The sequence below is a fragment of the Nelumbo nucifera genome, chromosome 3 (assembly GCF_055504915.1).
Source record: "Nelumbo nucifera cultivar China Antique chromosome 3, China Antique-T2T, whole genome shotgun sequence".
NCBI lineage: Eukaryota > Viridiplantae > Streptophyta > Magnoliopsida > Proteales > Nelumbonaceae > Nelumbo > Nelumbo nucifera.
In genome coordinates, this window is record NC_142651.1 from 47608927 (window position 1) to 47625885 (window position 16959).

Genomic DNA, 16959 nt, shown 5'->3' on the forward strand with positions numbered 1-16959 from the left:
TGTGAAGAGTCGCCTCTCCTCAATGACATCCTAAAGATGAAAAGAATGGAGTTGATGGGGAAGGAGAGTTGGGTCAGGCCACAATTCACAAGTTACCCCAACCTGTTTTACAACAACTAGCTAGTAGATTCTTGGATGAAAAGCCTGTTTTTCATCATCTAGAGTATCAAGATCATAAATGATTCTAAGCTGAGAAAGATTGAGCTAGCTCAATTATCCTTACTCTTCCCCAGTTTATTTTTCAATAAGATACACTACTTTTGATTATTGTGGACAACTTTCTGATCCTGTATGAACTAATGGGGTTAGTAATTTTCCTCCAAACACACATTGCCTGATAAATGGTTCTCATTTTGTGAAGAAAATTCTTTAGAAATTTGCTGTGACAGCTTGAAGCATACCCATCAGTAATTTTCCTGACAGCTAAAAGCAGATGGGTATATGATTTCTTCTACTTGATTGGCAGAGAGATTATTGTTGTTTCTACAGTATATCACACAGCATTTCAAATCTTTAAGTTCATCTGTTCTACCTATCTAGTTACTTTTCTATTACTTGTATACAGGTCTCTACTTGGAGAGAGTAAGTTAAAATGGAAAAAGATTGTCTTGGGGATGTACCCCTAGAATTCCATGTTGCTGGTTAACTTGACCTTGCTTGGTCACACCTGGTACAGCCATCATATATCTCTAGAAGACTCCATTGTTTTTGGCCATGGGATTGTCATTGAAACGAACTAGTTTCACTGTCATGTAGTTATATCTGCTCCAGCATTAGACTGCAGTTATGATGTATATTATCTATCTGGGAGCTTGGACCCATTTTGGGTTTCACCATTTTATCAAATATCAATCATATATAGCCCACTTGCAGGTTCCTATTTAGTGCCATGCACTAAAGATTCTAACACCATCTTAGGGTTAGGGGCCTATATGTCTCATATATACCACCAAATATAATTAAGCTCCCTATTCTGTGTTTCCACTGTCCCCAGACCTTGTACAATTTCAACACCGAGTGACTAACACTACTCATCAACGAAGCTGATCCCCTTGCAAAGAGAACTTGCTGATGGTTGAATTGCGTCAGCCCATCACTCTCACCAAGACAGAAAAGACAGCACAAGAATCTTGGCTAGTGACTTACCTGATGGCATGTAGAATGTTGGAGACACAGTGAAGCCTAATTGCATCTTAAGTCAAAATACTATGGATGCAAAGGAGGAATGATGGTCCCCCTGTCACCTATCTTCATCATCAATAGTATCAAATTAAAGAAACCTCAGGGAGATGTGTGGTACAACCACCACGAAAAATGTACTTAGTCCAAATCAAATCAAGTGGTACCTGGGCTTCTGGGTCTTCAATCACTGTCACGGAAGTTAGGCTACAATGTAATGAAGTGGCAACACAATCAATCAAATCTACAGATTCGTTCACATTAAAAATCTCTCTTTTCACTCGTTCGCCTCTTCTTCGATAAGATGTATTTTTATTCTTTTTAATATAAAAAAATATTATTAAAAATAAAGAAAAAATAAGATCCCCTTCCTCTTCATCCTCTTCTTAAAGGAGACTTGTGTCATGCATTCTAAGTTAATTACCTGGGTAAGATGGAAAAACGAATTGATGAATTTTGTAAGATGTGACATATAGGCCCTGTTTGCTTTTTAGTAAGTTAATTACCTGGGTAAGTGCAGATAAGTGTATTTACCCATATTCTTTTGTTTTTTAAGTAAATAAGGTAATGACTGATTTAATAATAAAAATCTATTATTAAAAATGATATTTTTGTCGTATTCAAGTGTTAACAATTTTTTTCCTAAGTGAAAAAGTTATTTACCCACTTAGGATAGGAAAATAAACTTTCCCTCGTTTCCACATTAATCTAAAAAATGAAAATGAGATTTTTTGTCAATAAATCTATTGGCCAACTTTCCCCCCACTAAAAATCCAAAAAAAAAAAAACCCCCCCATAATATTCCCTAACAGCAGAGAATCGAGAGATATGAAAATCCCTTAACATCCTAGCTAGAGACATCTCTTCAGTGACGGTGACAGTTGACCAATCTGAGATCTTAATTAACATCCCATTGTGCAGTGATGTACTTGGACGGTTGCTTTTCCTTGTGCCCCATTAATGGCAATTCACATCGATTGGGTGTTTGGAATCCATTGCAATGGAATCATTCCGTATTGGTATTGGTTTGAGTTGTATGAGTGGATTTATAACAAGAATGAGATCATTTTAGCATTTTAAGAAATAAGTCATAAACAAAAGATTGACCAGAAATGGGTTCCTCTTTTTCATTGAGGGAGTGACAAATAGAAGTAATAAAAGAGGATTTCATTCCAAATATCCTTCCTTGTCAGTCTTTCACATCTTCCTCTTCAATCAAGTAAGTAGTTTGAACAATCCGTGCTGTGCTTTTGCTTTGCTTTACCTGAGAAAAATAATTGCAGACAAGAAATTATATGAGCAGGCAGTAAGAATCCAATACATGCTAGTCCATGCTACCCCTTGATATTGCAATGCAGCTCAATGCTACACACGGTTACTCACTCATCATCCATCACTCAGTCCACTTGGTACATAATCCAAGCTGGTTCATGAATAATGTTCCAGACCCATCTAGTCGGTGGGTCCATATACCGGACCCACATGCTTGCGTACCATATATGGACTATCCAAATGCAACTGACTTAATGGCATTGCCTGTAAAGAAATGGAGTGGTGGACAGATGGAACACAGGAAAATGTAGTTAGGCATGCATTTGGTGTCTTACAAGACTTACATATTATCCTGTAGCACGGTTGTTTCAGTGCTGGGTCATCGGCCGGTGCCGGAGGATCCTGACCGATTATCATATCGCAGCTCATATCATCGAAGTCTGCAGATCAAGAAGAAAATTCATAATTAAGATACCATGTGGGTTCAGCCATTTCAGCAGCTATAAAACGGCCCCTACAACTTCATTGATCATCATCACATGCATGACAAAAGCACGGATACATGGGCGATGTGGCACACTTTGATTGGCTACGATGCAGCCTAGGCTGTGTGCTCTTTGGGGTAGTGATTGATTAGTGAACTCTCTGTTGCTTCTGGTTTGGCTAAGAAGGCTCCTACCAAGGTGGAACCAGAGTAATGTGAATGTTAAGAAGGTTACTTGAGTTCTGATGCGTCTCCTTGCACCCTTAGTTGCCCTCCGTGGCCCCCTTCATTTTAGTGCACCAACTGTTTGATGTTATGCATGCAAGTGTTTGTGCATTAACACTGTTAAGAAGATACTGGAATAGTGCTTACTTGGTACCATGTTGGTAGGCATTCCTAATGTGTCCTTGATGAACCTTTGAGTAGGCATCTTGCAGAGGTTGATGCACATTCCTGCACAGCTTGTCTCCTCCAAAAACCTGCAACAAGAGAAAATAAATTAAAGGAAAGATGATGATGATGATGAGATGAGAGCATTTTAGGCCCAATTTGGTTGGTGGGTCCCAATGGTCTGATCAATTTGTTTCAAATGGACCAACTTGTGTCTTTCGTCCTTTGGGGGCCATTGAGGGCAAAGTTAATTAAAATATGCCATTTCAGGAAGATGGGTGTATTTGAGTAAGGTAGTTTTACCTGCATTTCTTGACGTGGACAACATTCTTTTCTCCTTCTCCTTCCATCTCCGACTCCTTCACCTTTGTTTCATGCATTCAAATTTTAATATCTATTTAGATCCAACCCAATAGAATAGAAGAACAAGATACAATGGCATCAGTGTAGGCTTTCTTCTTTTATCATTGGCATTTCTCTTAGGTTGTTGCGAAGACAAATTTTATAGAATTCAAATGACCATCCATTTCACAAAAGAAGAAAGAAAAGAAATAGAAAACGAAAGAAAAATTCAAATATATGCATCCAAATTTGTGGAACTCACCTTCTGCAAGTTCTTAAAATTCACATTTGACCCCAAAGGGTGAAATCCAAAAAGTTATAGGATTGGAGGGCAAGCCCTAAGTCTTAGTTTAGGAAGAGTGCAAATATAAATATGTATATTGTATAATGCAAATACAAGGTTTAAAATTTCAGAGATATGTTGCAAAAAGTGTATGGTAAAACCTTCGACAATAAACCTTCCCCCTGAGAACATGGATTTTGTTTATTTCAACTTTGAATGGCATAACCAAGGTTCAAACTATGGGAGTTCAAAATATTATGTTTTTATTTTCTATTTTTTTTTGTTTTTTTTCAAACATGTTCAAGAAGCTTGGTATAAGGCTGGTTACCCCTTAAAACAAGTCTTACCCCGAAACTCCTTATATTTTGCATATTGATGAATCATTGATATGATACATATTAGCCGATACATTGCGAAATTTTGATCCACTCATGGTGAAGTTGTTCTTGCTATGTATATAGTTTCTTCTTATTACATCCCCTAATTACCATTTTTGACCTTCTAATACAATGGGCTACTCCTCTAATCAAAATAATTAAGATCAAGTTTCAGTATCAAATTTATATTATGAAACATATTAAATTGTCAAAAAACACCACGTGTGTGTATAAACATATATTTTGTCAATAAATAATGTTTAATTATATTTCACATGTAATATATTTATTATTTTATATTTAATTTATATTTCTTAAATCAAATTTTAATTTTTTTATTTGTAAAAGATATTAAAAATTGTGACATTGTTTCTTAACAGTTAAAATATATAACTATGTTTTTTAATATCCAAAAAACACCGTAGAAAGCCATCTTATTAAGTTTGTATTTGAAGAGGAAACATATATTATCCATTTGTGTTTCTCCAAAAAATTCACAAACAGGATAAAAAATACAAAAAAAAGGGTTTTGCACATTTTAAGCTATGATACTTTTTTTTCTAATTTTTTCAAGCTATCATTTCAGGTTCGGTAAGATAGTAGGGATACTAATGACCAAACCCAAGAGCCACCTGATCCCTTTAAATGGTGTTGACTTGATTCAAAAACCTAATAACGCATCAACACGTTGCAAAATTTTGAACCTTGGTTTTAATTTTTAAAATCAACGGCAATTTTTAAATTAATCAGCTTTGTATGTCTCTATCATTTTTTACATGAACATACAAGCTAGAAAAGGAAATATTTCTTAGATATCCCTTTTTTGAAATTTTGAAAAACTTCACCTGGGGGTGAGCAAACTGTTCATTTGGTAAAAAATCGAACCAAATAAATCCAAGTTTTTAAAACCAAAAATTTAAATGAGAAACTGAAAATTTCAGTTCAATCTTCAATTATTTCAGTTAAAACTGAATTACAAGTCTATATATATTTTAATATATAATATAATATAACATAATATATTTTATACATATTATATATGTATTATATGTTAATATATATTATAGATAATATAGTATGTTTAATTCAGTTTTTTCGATTAATCAAATTTTTAAACCTAAAAACCAAAATTTTCGATTCGATTTTTTAATTTTAACCGAATAATGCTCACCCCTAACTTCATCCACTAATGAACCATCAAGTTGAAAAGTGCCGACATGACATATCAAGATTTTAGGGAAGCACTCTACTCTATGCCCTCCTAATTTCTGTTACAATTTCCTAAATGCCCTTTACATATATAAACAAGAGTCTTTATTTGCAAAGAAATTTGCACGTATGGGACATTCTTATCAGGATAGAAGAATGGATCCAACTAAATAGGTAAGCGGAAGATTTGGAGTGACTTCTCGTGCAATTAGTATTAATTTTTGAACATTATTTAAATCTGTAAATAAATATAAGTCAAAACAAAGTGATGGACCCTCTAATTGCATTCATGGTTTGTTTGGATTTCAAATTATGGGGATGTTTGGTACTATGGTGTTGTGGGGTCATTTCACTGTCACAAGCACTATACAGGCATTTTAATTTGGGAGATTGACGGTTCACCCAGAGCCAGAATTTGTAGTTTTGCATTGGGTTTTTTTGACTGTGGGTTATGTAAATGTATGTGGGTATGGATGGATAGAGTGTGGATTTTTGACTTTTTGAATATTTATAGTTTTGTAGTTCTACATTGGGTCTGTCCGTACTTCTCCGTATTAAGATAAAAGTACAAATATTTTGGTTGCTCATTACTTTGGGTTATATAAATGTTACTTTTGGAGGAAATAACATAGGGGCATTTTTGTATACGTGATGTCTAACAGCCCTTGTGTATATTAAATAATAAGGTTTTGTTTGGCTCAGTGTTTTCAAAATCGGATTGGACCAAATGGTCAGACCAGAAAAACTGGAAACTGGTTAGTCCGTTTTACCCCGAAACTGTTTTTTGACAAAAAACCATTGATTTGGTCAGTGTTCCGGACGATCGAATCATCAAACCATCGACAAGTACAAAGGTTTTCACCATTTTTTTGTGTTTTTTTATTTTTTATTTTTTTGTCAAAATGGGCCATCCATTTGGACTGGACAGTCAGGTCGTCGACCCGGGAACCAGACCCAGAATGGTTTCCCATCCAGTCTGGTCTTAAAAACCTTGGTTTGGCTGCAGCACAATCTTGTTTGCACTAGTACAAATGTATTAAATTCTGGTTTAATTTTGATTTGAGTTTAACTTTATTTTATTTACACCGCAATAAAAAGAAATAAAAAGCTAAATTTGAAAAGAGTACAAATACAAATTTGTAGAGTGCAAAACCTTATATTTTGCATTATTTTGTATGTATTTGAATTGTACATATTTGTATTTATACTCCTAAATACAAATATGTGCAGTGTAAAAACTTACATTTTGTGTCATTTTGTATTTATTTATATTGTACATATTTGTATTTATACTCCTTCCAAAGTAAGGTTAAAGCTCAATTTGAAAAGAATATAAATACAAATATGTAAAATACAAAACCTTATATTTTATATACATTTGCTCTGTATATAATTGTATTTGTACTCTTTCCAAACTGAGCTTAAATAAATTTTGAAACAAAAATAAAAATAAATGAGAATTTGCTTCCAAAATCATTTTGGCTACCATAATTTTACTTTAGTGCAATAAGTTTTCACTGCAACCAAACATTGCGTGTACTACATGATATGACTGTCCACGTTAACCTATAGGTATATTGTTTGGGTGGCTTAATTTGGACAGGTGGCAAGGGAAAGCAGAGGGCACAGAACGTAAAAGAGTCCTCACTTCTGTGAACGGAATTGATTACAACTTGCTACGAAAAGCAAAGCTTGAGGAATACAACGACCATTTATTTCCTACTTAATTTGCTTCGATCGCTTAGGCTGTGTTTGGTTTGAAGGAAAAAAAGTAGGAAAAGAAAAGGGAAAAAGTAACGACCATTTCTTGTATAGGTTTTCTTGCCTTTTTCTTCCTTTTCCTATCTTTTCCTTCAAATCAAACTAAAGTTTCAGAAAACATGTTAATCAGCGGGATACCCAGAGCTGAAATTCATACCTCGCAGGGCCCGACCAGCCAAGCAAACAGGAAAGTGGTGAATACGGCATACAATTCCCTCGTAAATTTGGATTGCGGTAACAATGTTCTGATCTGCTTTTTCATGCCCAACCACCCAACAAATCAAGCAAGAGAAACAATGAAGAAGAAGAAGAAGAAGAAGAAACTTGCCAAGAAGAAAAGGGGAGGCGGGAAAGCTTTATGTAGAGCATGGATCACAAGTTCATGTTGCTTCTTGTGATTGAAGTTTTGCCATACCGCCTTTGCCGCCTCAACTAAACTGTCGTATCCAGTCTTATCATTTCTTATCCCTGTATATGATTACACATCCCTTTGCTCATCAATTTGTTTGTTCTGATCTTTTGCTTCATTGATGATGATGATGATGACAAGAGAAGAATCATAGAAAGAAAGAAAGGAGATAGAGCCCAAGGAATTGAACCTGACGTAGCTTGGACACTCTGGGAGAGATAATTGATGGCAATCCGATCGAACCAGTTGTCATTATACACACTTTTTGATTGTCTTGCTCCTCTGGTTTCGTCTCTAGGCTTCACCATTACTGCCACAACCACTGGGGGACATTCTCCCTTGTGGTTCAGTTTCCGGCAAAGACCTCCATGTTGGACAAAAAGCTTGGCTTCCATATCTATCGTCCACAGAGAGAGATATGGAGTCTTCCTTCTTTTCTCTCCCAAGAAGGCTCAATATATAAGCTTCCATTTTTGGTGGCCCCACGCCCCCAGCATGGGCCTAGAGAAACGAGAATTTCGCTTTGGGTCCTGGGTGTTGACTTTGCTGTATCTACAATCCATTATACAATTTTGGGTGAACATTAATTCATGTTGCTTCAGTTTATCCTCAAATTGGGCTCCAACTTAGATGGACCCAAGCGATTGCTTAGACAGATTGCGCCTGGATTATTGGGCTTCGGCCTGGTCTTATCCTAAATCCTTGGCTTTTCCTTTGCCCAAGTTGGACTTGGCATTAGGTCTCTGGAGGCCCAAGCCTAGTTCAATCTAACCCAATCCAATTTATCTTGACGGTATAAATGCAAATATGTACAGTGCAAATGCATATAAAATAAAACAAAATACAAGGTTTTGACTTCTACATATTTGTATTTGTACTCTTTTCAAATTGAGTTATATTTATAGGTTTTGCACTCTACAAAGAGTACAAATGCAAATATGTAAAGTGCAGAACCTTGTATTTTATATCATTTTATATGTATTTAAACAGTACATATTTGTATTTGTACTCCTTCCAAATGAAGCCATAGGTGCAATTATAAACTACGATATTTGCATTAAAAGTGAAACGAAACAAAAATATAGAATGTATCAATTATTAAGGTGGTTTCATTAGAGACGTAACACCACAGATAATTGAAAATTGAATTCATGTAATTATGCTTATTTAGCATATCCATCACTCAGAAAACCGATAAATATCAGCACACATACGCACTATATTTTGAACCTGGTTCCCCATGGAGATTAGGTGTTTTCTACAATTCTCAAACGATTAGCGCTTGTACAAACCCAAACAAATCACCAGGACCAAATGGTTCAGGTTTTAACCAATTCAAAATTGAATTCAATTCATTTAAGTCCGACTTCTACATCCATTTAGCCATAATTGGATTAAATAGGATTTGAAAATTTGATCCATTAATAAAATCTGATCAAATTGGATCTCCTGGTGAAAGAACAAAACAAAACAAAAAACCCTTTTAGAATTTTAATTTAAAATTATTTAATAATTTTTTTATTTATAATATATTTTACAAATTGCTGCTTCTTTTATAATTGTTTAATCCGAAGGGAAAACCTACAATAATTGAAAGATATTGTGAATTTTGACTAATACCACTTAATTGCCCATATCTTTTATGATGCCAATTGATTGGATGAGTTTTTTCAATATCAAAATCGGAATGGTATATTCCTCCCCCCTGTTTGGTTCAAATAGGAATAGGAAGAACCAGGAATGGGAAGGAATTCTGATTCAACCCCAATCAAACGGTTGGATCCAACCCAATTCCAGACCCCTATTCTTGCAAACCAAATGGACCCCCAAGGTTCAAAGTATCAACACGTATCATTCTGAGACCCTTTCAATACACCTCTATCGACATGTTGGGCATATCGATATTTTGAGCCTTGTGGACCCTAAGTTCTTTTCCACTCCAGCCATTCGGACATTACTAGCCAACCAAAGCTTCGGCAAATGAGCCCACGATGAAAAACACTGAAGGCATTCAATTTCTCCTTTACCGGCAAAGGGCTTCGCTAGTTTTGGTGAGTGGGTAGTGACTGAGGAACCATTATTCGTCCCAACTCCTACATTCCCAGAGACCCAACCCAGCTCAGACAAACTAGAGATAACATAAACTGAACCATGATTCCATGAACCAACAATGACAGCTTGATAGAACTACAACCCGATATCCAAACTCATGAAACGGTACACAACAAAACTGTGAAGAACATGATCGTGATATTCACATGGGTCTCAATTCTCTCTAAAATTTTAACTTCTGTTATCGTGATACCAAACTCGCTAAAACACTGCATAAATAAAAAGACATACAATATTAAATCCACAGTAACGAGTTTAGGTTGTGTTTGGTTTGAAGGTAGGGAAAGAAAGGGAAAGATGCGGAAACCTATACATTTGAACAAGTTTCCCTACCTTTCCTTTCCTTTCCTTTTGCTTCAAACCAAACACAGCCTTAGTTATTTAACAGGTGAATGTGGTTAAGTAATTCCCATAATGGTAATAACCACGTAAGAGCAAAATAATTCCTGAATGCACATGTAATTAAACATAAAGGTCGTGTTTGGTATCATTGCTGTTTCAACCTCAAGTGTTTTGGGTTGATCAATACAAATTGGCATACAATTGTTATTTGAGGATGTTTATAATTGAAACTGGCATATACATTAAAAAGGCAAAACAAACATGTGCCAGAGGTTGCTTGTATAAACTTCAAATTTGTACCGAACAGTAATAGAACACAACCCAAAACGTTTCAGGTGGAAACAGCAATAGAACACAACCATAATTAATGGAATCTGCTCTTTATGAATCATTAATGCATTTTGAAAGCCCAAACTAAGATACTAGATGCATGAAAAACAAAATTCGAAGCCGCAATTAAGCAAGAAAATGAGATGAATGATCAGACAAATAAATACTCAAATCTTCCCTACCTAAACAATCTACTCGTTCAGATTAGAATTTATCAAAGATGTTAGAGTAAAAAGTACAATTGAGGATCATACTGGATCCTAGCCAAGTAAAACATTGCACAAACAAAACTAAAATAAGTCCACCTAAGCCCCACCAACATACAATCATACATCCTAAACAATGTCTATCAGTGAAGAAATTGGAAGAGGACGAATACCATTAAACCATAATTTCAATCTTTAGATGACTTGTTGATGAGGGACTTGTGGATGTGAGGAATCACACCCCCTCCAGCAATTGTACCCTTGATCAATGTGTCCAGCTCCTCATCCCCTCTGATGGCTAGCTGAAGATGCCTTGGTGTGATGCGCTTCACCTTGAGATCTTTACTAGCATTTCCTGCCAGCTCTAATACCTCCGCTGTAAGGTACTCAAGGATGGCTGCAGAATATACAGCAGCAGTGGCCCCAACACGCCCATTGGCAGCAATTCTTGATTTCAGATGCCGATGAATCCGACCCACAGGAAACTAGACTCAATAAAGAAATGATAGAACAATAGCTCCAATCATTAATAAGGAACAAAACAGGATAAAGATGTAGACCAGTTCAATTTAGTTTGTCATGTTCATACTTTCACCAATATCTGGCATCAAACAGCAAATACAATTGCAGTGCAGAGTATCAACAAGGAAACAACAATCTCAAATACAAAATTACAAGAAAAGAAGCATAAAATTATCTCAAGGCATAAGGAAAGGATTTATGCAGGTGGGTGGTTCAGTGTACTACTCCAAGATCAGCTAAATCTTGGACAGATTTCTTGGCATTTTGCAAAACAAGGGATGAATTGATGTTCTCTCATCCTTGTACCATAAGATATAATATTTTGTTATTATTAATAAAACTATTTGATTTGTTGTTAATCCCAGGAAAAATATCTGAAGCAATAAAGACTCCAATAGAACCCCCCGTCACAAGTCTGGAGTAAAGACATCCTTCCCCACTCATGAGGCTCCAGAATGTCTATGAGAGAAATAAGGTAAGTTCTTTCCAAGCCAGTTATGAGACTCCAAACAATTTGGCAAGAGTGTGTGCCTCTATACCAGAAAAGCTGGAAAGATAGTGCTGTCCAAAATCTTGAATATATAAGGCCAAAATTATTTCCAAAAGGTCTAGGTTGCAAACTGTAAACCAGTTCTGCATAGAACATGACAACCTGAGCTATGTTTCACCAAGATACAACAATTCATTCAGGTAAAAATACACAAGATTTTCATTTGTCCGCCTGCAAAAAAGTGCCTTGAGATTGCAATTACCAAAAGGATATAGTACAGAAAAATAATGCCAGACATGGCACAAGATTTATATGTTGTAGAATGTCAATTTCCTTTTTTTCCTAAAGATCAGTTAGCCATAGAACATTGCCAAATCATGTGAAGATGCCTCAGCATGTATAGAAAAAAGTATTACATTTACATTATTTAGTGCTTCAAAGTTGTGTTGCCCTTTGTGAAGCAAAAGAGAAAAATCCAAGCTTATTGACCATTAGAATTGGAAAATATCTTATCCAAATCACATATATTGTTGAAGCTTGTAATACAGTAATACTTCATGGACATATAAAGCTCAAAAATTACATGATGATGATAATGCAAAAAAGAAAACCAAAGCTTATTGACCACAACAATTGGAAAATATCTTGTCCAAATCGCATATCTTGTTGAACCTTGTAATACAGTAAAACTTCATAGACATGTAACACTCAAAAATTACATGATGATGATAATGAACATATAATTAAATCATGGTAAACAAATGCAGAGAATCACAACCACCATTTATTATAACCAAACTCCAAATCACTCAAATACGACTAACAAAAGCTACACACTTCACTGACTCTCACAACCAAATATTATTATTGCCAAATAATAGAGTGAAACTACCCTCATAGAGATAAGATTCACTGAACTACAGAAAACAAAAGGGTTCAATTATCTCTTTGTTCTCTAATAGAAAATAACTTCTAGTTAACTGTAATTTAGTTAACAACTTCCACCAAACGCAATAAAAGAAATAAATGGCATTCAAGAAAACCCAGCCATTACTTGAAAATGCATACCTAACACTGAGTTGAGTGATTTTTTTTTTATTGGAAGAAGTGACTAATTAATTGGGGGTGTTCACAGGTCAGTTTGGTTCAATTAATTGGGGAATTGGTCACCTGAAACCAACTAACCATTGGTAAAAACCGGTCAGCTCGGGTTGTATCAGTTTGGATCAGCTTATCAATTTGGTCAGTTGGTTCAAAAGATTTAGATTTAAAATTTAGATTTAAGTTTAAAAAATTAAATTAAAAAAAATAAATTTGTAATATAAAATATTTTACTAGGAAATATGGGAAATTTTCCATTTTCCCATATTAAAAAATTACATTTAAAAAAAAAACATATATATATATATATATACACGGTCGGGTCAGTTTACACAGGCCAAACCAAAACCAACCCAACCTCTCAGGTTATCATAATGGTCAAACTAAAGCCAACAAAAAATACTAGAAAACCGACCAGCTCAGGTTGAGATGGGTCCAGTTGGTAAGTTTCACCGGTTTAATGAATAGTCCTACAATTAATATTTAAAAAGTATTACAACAGTATGAACACCCCAAGGTTCCTTGTTTGCAACCACCCCATCACTAAATTGGAATCACCTTCCACTTCTATATGCTGGAACCTTAACTGTTTAGCCAATTTCAATCCATGCAAATTGAGTGATCTTTGACACATTTGAACAAGGCATCCAGTGTTGAGCCCAAAAATCTAGCATTTTTTATATAATGGTTGAGAACTGAATTCCCTTTATTCCTTCTTGCACTTAACTAGATATGAACAATGTTATTAAAATCTTATGATTTACGATCAATTCACGATTTGAATCATGAATCCCAAGGGTTCCAATTTAAATCTTATGCCTGAATCCTTTTCTGCAAAAGTCTTACGATTATTATTTGAATCCTACGATTTGAATCATAATTCTTACAATTTATATGATTCTTGTGATTCAAATCAATTCAATTAAGAATTAGCTCTCTACTTTGTCATTTTATTTGGTTAGTATATAGTTTTGTCAATGGTGACTTGTTATAAAGGCCTTACTAGAAATTGACTTGTTTACATTATTTAAACAATATATTGAGTTTATTTACCATCATATATAGGATACAGAATCATTGTACGTATATTATTTGACTTTCAAATCAAACTTGATTATACCATCTTAGACTTTTATTGTACAAGTGGTAAATTCTACTGATTTAGGTACATACATGGTAGATATGGATTAAAAATAGGGTAGAATCACTTTTCTATATATATTTTACCTTTTAGCATATCTATATTTTATTTTTCACAAGTTTTTAAAAAATAGAAATTATCTTGCAATTTACGATATGATTCACATTTCAATTTTCTCTACAATTAATGATACATATACAAATATGAATCATTAGGTGGTGATAGAATTAAGATTTTAGGATAGTGCATCCACTGTTGGGATGATAATTGGATCCATTTGAAGTTTTGAATGAGGCATAGTCTTGAGTCCAAAAATCTAGCATCCCTTATGAAATGGTTGAAAGTCCAAAGCACCTCTACTTGTTCTTGCACTCCATTAGATCTAGTCCATTGATAAGTGATAGAAGTAGAACCATGCTTCTAGGAATCTTTGCAAGGAAAGCACCTGTCTAAGAACCTGTATTTTACTCATGTTCATTCATTTTTATTAATACAACACATTTTTTAGAAGATAAAGAACTATATCTAAAACTAAAAACCAATCTTTTATGTATGAATTAAAAAAGCAAGACCCTAGCATGGACATGTTTGAAAGTTTCACATGCTTGAATTGTTGACTACTTGAATGTGTTTTACATTTTATGTTTAATTTTATTCTTACATTTTCACTTTGGGTATGCTTTATAAGTTATGTTTATGCATATTAGCTAATAGGCTTTTTAAAACATTTTATTTTAAAAGTTAAATATGCCTTTTTATTAATACTTTTGACTTCTTGTAATTTTTTTGGATATTTTTGAAAATTTTAAAATTTTGCACCTCATTTCAAAAAGGTGTACACCTCAGCTTGCATCTTGTGCTTTTAAAACACTGATTGTAACATGATATTGAATAGCATTATAAATTAAAGCAAAAAAATTATCAATGTATTATATGTTACCACTAAAATGAACTAAAAAATGACTTTGCTAGTGTATATCATAACAAAATGAACAATTATAAAAAAAAAAATCATAACAAAATTAACTAAAAATAGCATGTATGAAACATGAAAATATGATTTTTTTGGCAAGCTGAGCTCAAATAGCCAGACATGCAGCTCAGCTCAGCTTGAATCCACCCCTAGCTATGCCCCTTGTCATAGGTGCTAAGCCCACCCCATGACACTAGCCAGGTTTATGGTCAACTCAAGCCCAACCCTAAGATTTGGGCCAGGTTTATAGTCAACCCAAGCTGCACCCCTACTTAAAACATGGCTGCAATCTCCATAAGACCATAATCAACAACTAGTCATACTGAAATACCCACTAGATTCCACTGTTTGCATATCATCCTAAACCAGTTTTCAGAAATTAGTTTTTCCAGATCAAGGATTGCCCAATCTTGAGCAGCCCCAGGTCAGATAAGAGTATTTTCTCTGTTAATCATTTGAATTCTTAGTTCAAAACCGTCTTAAATTTGTCTAACCTAATTGTGTATTTTACCATGCAGAAGAAGATGAAAGTTAACTTCCAACTGCCCTTATTTATCTTCAACAAAATGTCATTAAAACAAAATTTGTTCTCAGAGTATTGTTCAATGTTTATTGCAAGAACCCATACACCACCTGCTAAACATGGACATTAGATTTCTAACAATTGGAACTATAGCCTCATATACTAAGCAAGAGATATCCTTAACTCATCCCCCAAATCCTGTTCCTTATTAAGGCTTAATAGCGTAATGTAAATCGGCAACTCAGACTTCATCATAATATACTCTTGCAGTATTATTAGCAATTATCTAATTTATTTAACTTAAGTACTAAGGTTCAATAACCGGACTACCATTACCTTTCACGTAAAGAACTTCAAGCTTCTTTAATGTCTTACCCTGACAATCTAATTTACTAACCCAGATCATGGATATAATCTTATGCACAAAACCAATGATGTCAATGGGAAAAAACAGAAAAAAGAAGAATTCGCCATAATAGTAGTTTTGGTTCCAAGCGACTAGAATTTTCAAAAGAATATCCAAATAAATAGACAAACCAAACAAGTCAAAGGGTATCCCTGCAAGAGCAGAGGGAAAGGATGCGTAAGGTATGAACAATGTAATCACGTTTACCTGGAGACCGGCTCGAGAAGACCGTGAAACCGGCTTCTTCTTATCCTTGTCCTTGTTTGCAGCTGTGGTCTTTCCCGCCAGAAGCCCTTTTCCACCTTTACCCGCCATTCTCCGGCCTAAAATCAAAACGAAATGACAGGAAAATATTTTAAAAATAGTAATAAAAGGTATGAGATCTATACACCTAAAAAACAGAACTCAAGGTAGACATCTCCGTTCTTGGTCTCCAGTAAATTTCACCACGCGACCCAGGTCGGACAGGGAAAAAACCACAAAATAAAGACCCCAGAAAGAAGGTAGGAAAGAACGAGTGTTTGAACTCTTAACCCGAAAGGAGGAAATTTTCAGAGAGAAGAGAGAACCCTTCAAGAATTCTTCAGAAAAGATTTTGAAAAAAGGGGGTTTAAAACCAAAAGCCGCTGAAAACCCCAAAAACAAGCGCAACACGGAGGGGAGGGGTGAGAATTGAAACTTTAAACCCTTTCACTAAACAAATCAAAAAAGAAAAAGAAGAAAAATACAGAGATTCCGTAGGCAAATCAAGAACTCTCCGTACCAAACGAGAGAGAGAGAGAGAGATGACCTTCTTTGCTCGCGCGGTGGAAGGAAGAGAAGAGTGGAAGAGAGGAAACCGGAAACTCAAAAAGAATTTGAGTTGAGTTTAGAGGGGTTGGGAGTTGTTAGGTCTGCTCTGTTTACTTGCGGTTTCGGGTTTCGTTCTTTCTATATATATAGATTCCAAAATTTTCCACAGCCGATATTTTGGGTAAAATCAAAAAGGGCGGTTTATCTTTGGTGGGAAGCCAACGCTTAGTGGATTTCGAAATTTTTCCATTTTACCACTTTAACCTTTCTTAGCTCCTAATTTACAAATCTCTGCCCCCACCCCCCAATGTCCTC

General features: G+C 34.9%; 2 protein-coding genes across 4 annotated transcripts; both read right to left on the reverse strand.

Annotated features, from left to right (window-relative positions):
* Positions 1 to 2224: 2224 nt before the first annotated feature.
* D27 (beta-carotene isomerase D27-like protein) lies at positions 2225 to 8578 on the reverse strand. Its single transcript, XM_088902118.1, has 7 exons — positions 7897 to 8578; positions 7626 to 7765; positions 7455 to 7547; positions 3629 to 3690; positions 3308 to 3414; positions 2796 to 2891; positions 2225 to 2443 (listed from the first exon to the last, which is right to left on the reverse strand). The coding sequence occupies exons 1-7, from the start codon at positions 8099 to 8101 to the stop codon at positions 2391 to 2393; spliced, it is 756 nt and encodes a 251-aa protein (XP_088758244.1). The 5' UTR covers positions 8102 to 8578; the 3' UTR covers positions 2225 to 2390.
* Positions 8579 to 10664: 2086 nt separating this feature from the next.
* Positions 10665 to 16800, reverse strand: LOC104609585 (putative histone H2A variant 3). Of its 3 annotated transcripts, none has more exons than XM_010275945.3 (3): positions 16643 to 16800; positions 16060 to 16175; positions 10665 to 11181 (listed from the first exon to the last, which is right to left on the reverse strand). In XM_010275945.3, the coding sequence occupies exons 2-3, from the start codon at positions 16165 to 16167 to the stop codon at positions 10885 to 10887; spliced, it is 405 nt and encodes a 134-aa protein (XP_010274247.1). In that variant the 5' UTR covers positions 16168 to 16175; positions 16643 to 16800; the 3' UTR covers positions 10665 to 10884. The 3 variants fall into 3 exon arrangements, with proteins under 3 accessions (XP_010274247.1, XP_088756819.1, XP_088756818.1); XM_088900693.1 differs by having other exon boundaries at positions 16646 to 16774; XM_088900692.1 differs by having other exon boundaries at positions 16616 to 16751.
* Between the last annotated feature and the right edge of the window lie 159 nt (positions 16801 to 16959).

Coding starts and splice junctions, on each gene's coding strand:
- D27 (XM_088902118.1), bottom strand. CDS start 8,101: ATGGAAGCCAAGCTTTTTGTCCAACATGGAGGTCTTTGCCGGAAACTG. Junction 7,766..7,896: donor GAGTGTCCAAGCTACGTCAG/GTTCAATTCCTT, acceptor AATCATATACAG/GGATAAGAAATGATAAGACT. Junction 3,415..3,628: donor GTCCACGTCAAGAAATGCAG/GTAAAACTACCT, acceptor CTCTTGTTGCAG/GTTTTTGGAGGAGACAAGCT.
- LOC104609585 (XM_010275945.3), bottom strand. CDS start 16,167: ATGGCGGGTAAAGGTGGAAAAGGGCTTCTGGCGGGAAAGACCACAGCT. Junction 11,182..16,059: donor CTTCTCGAGCCGGTCTCCAG/GTAAACGTGATT, acceptor TATTGAGTCTAG/TTTCCTGTGGGTCGGATTCA.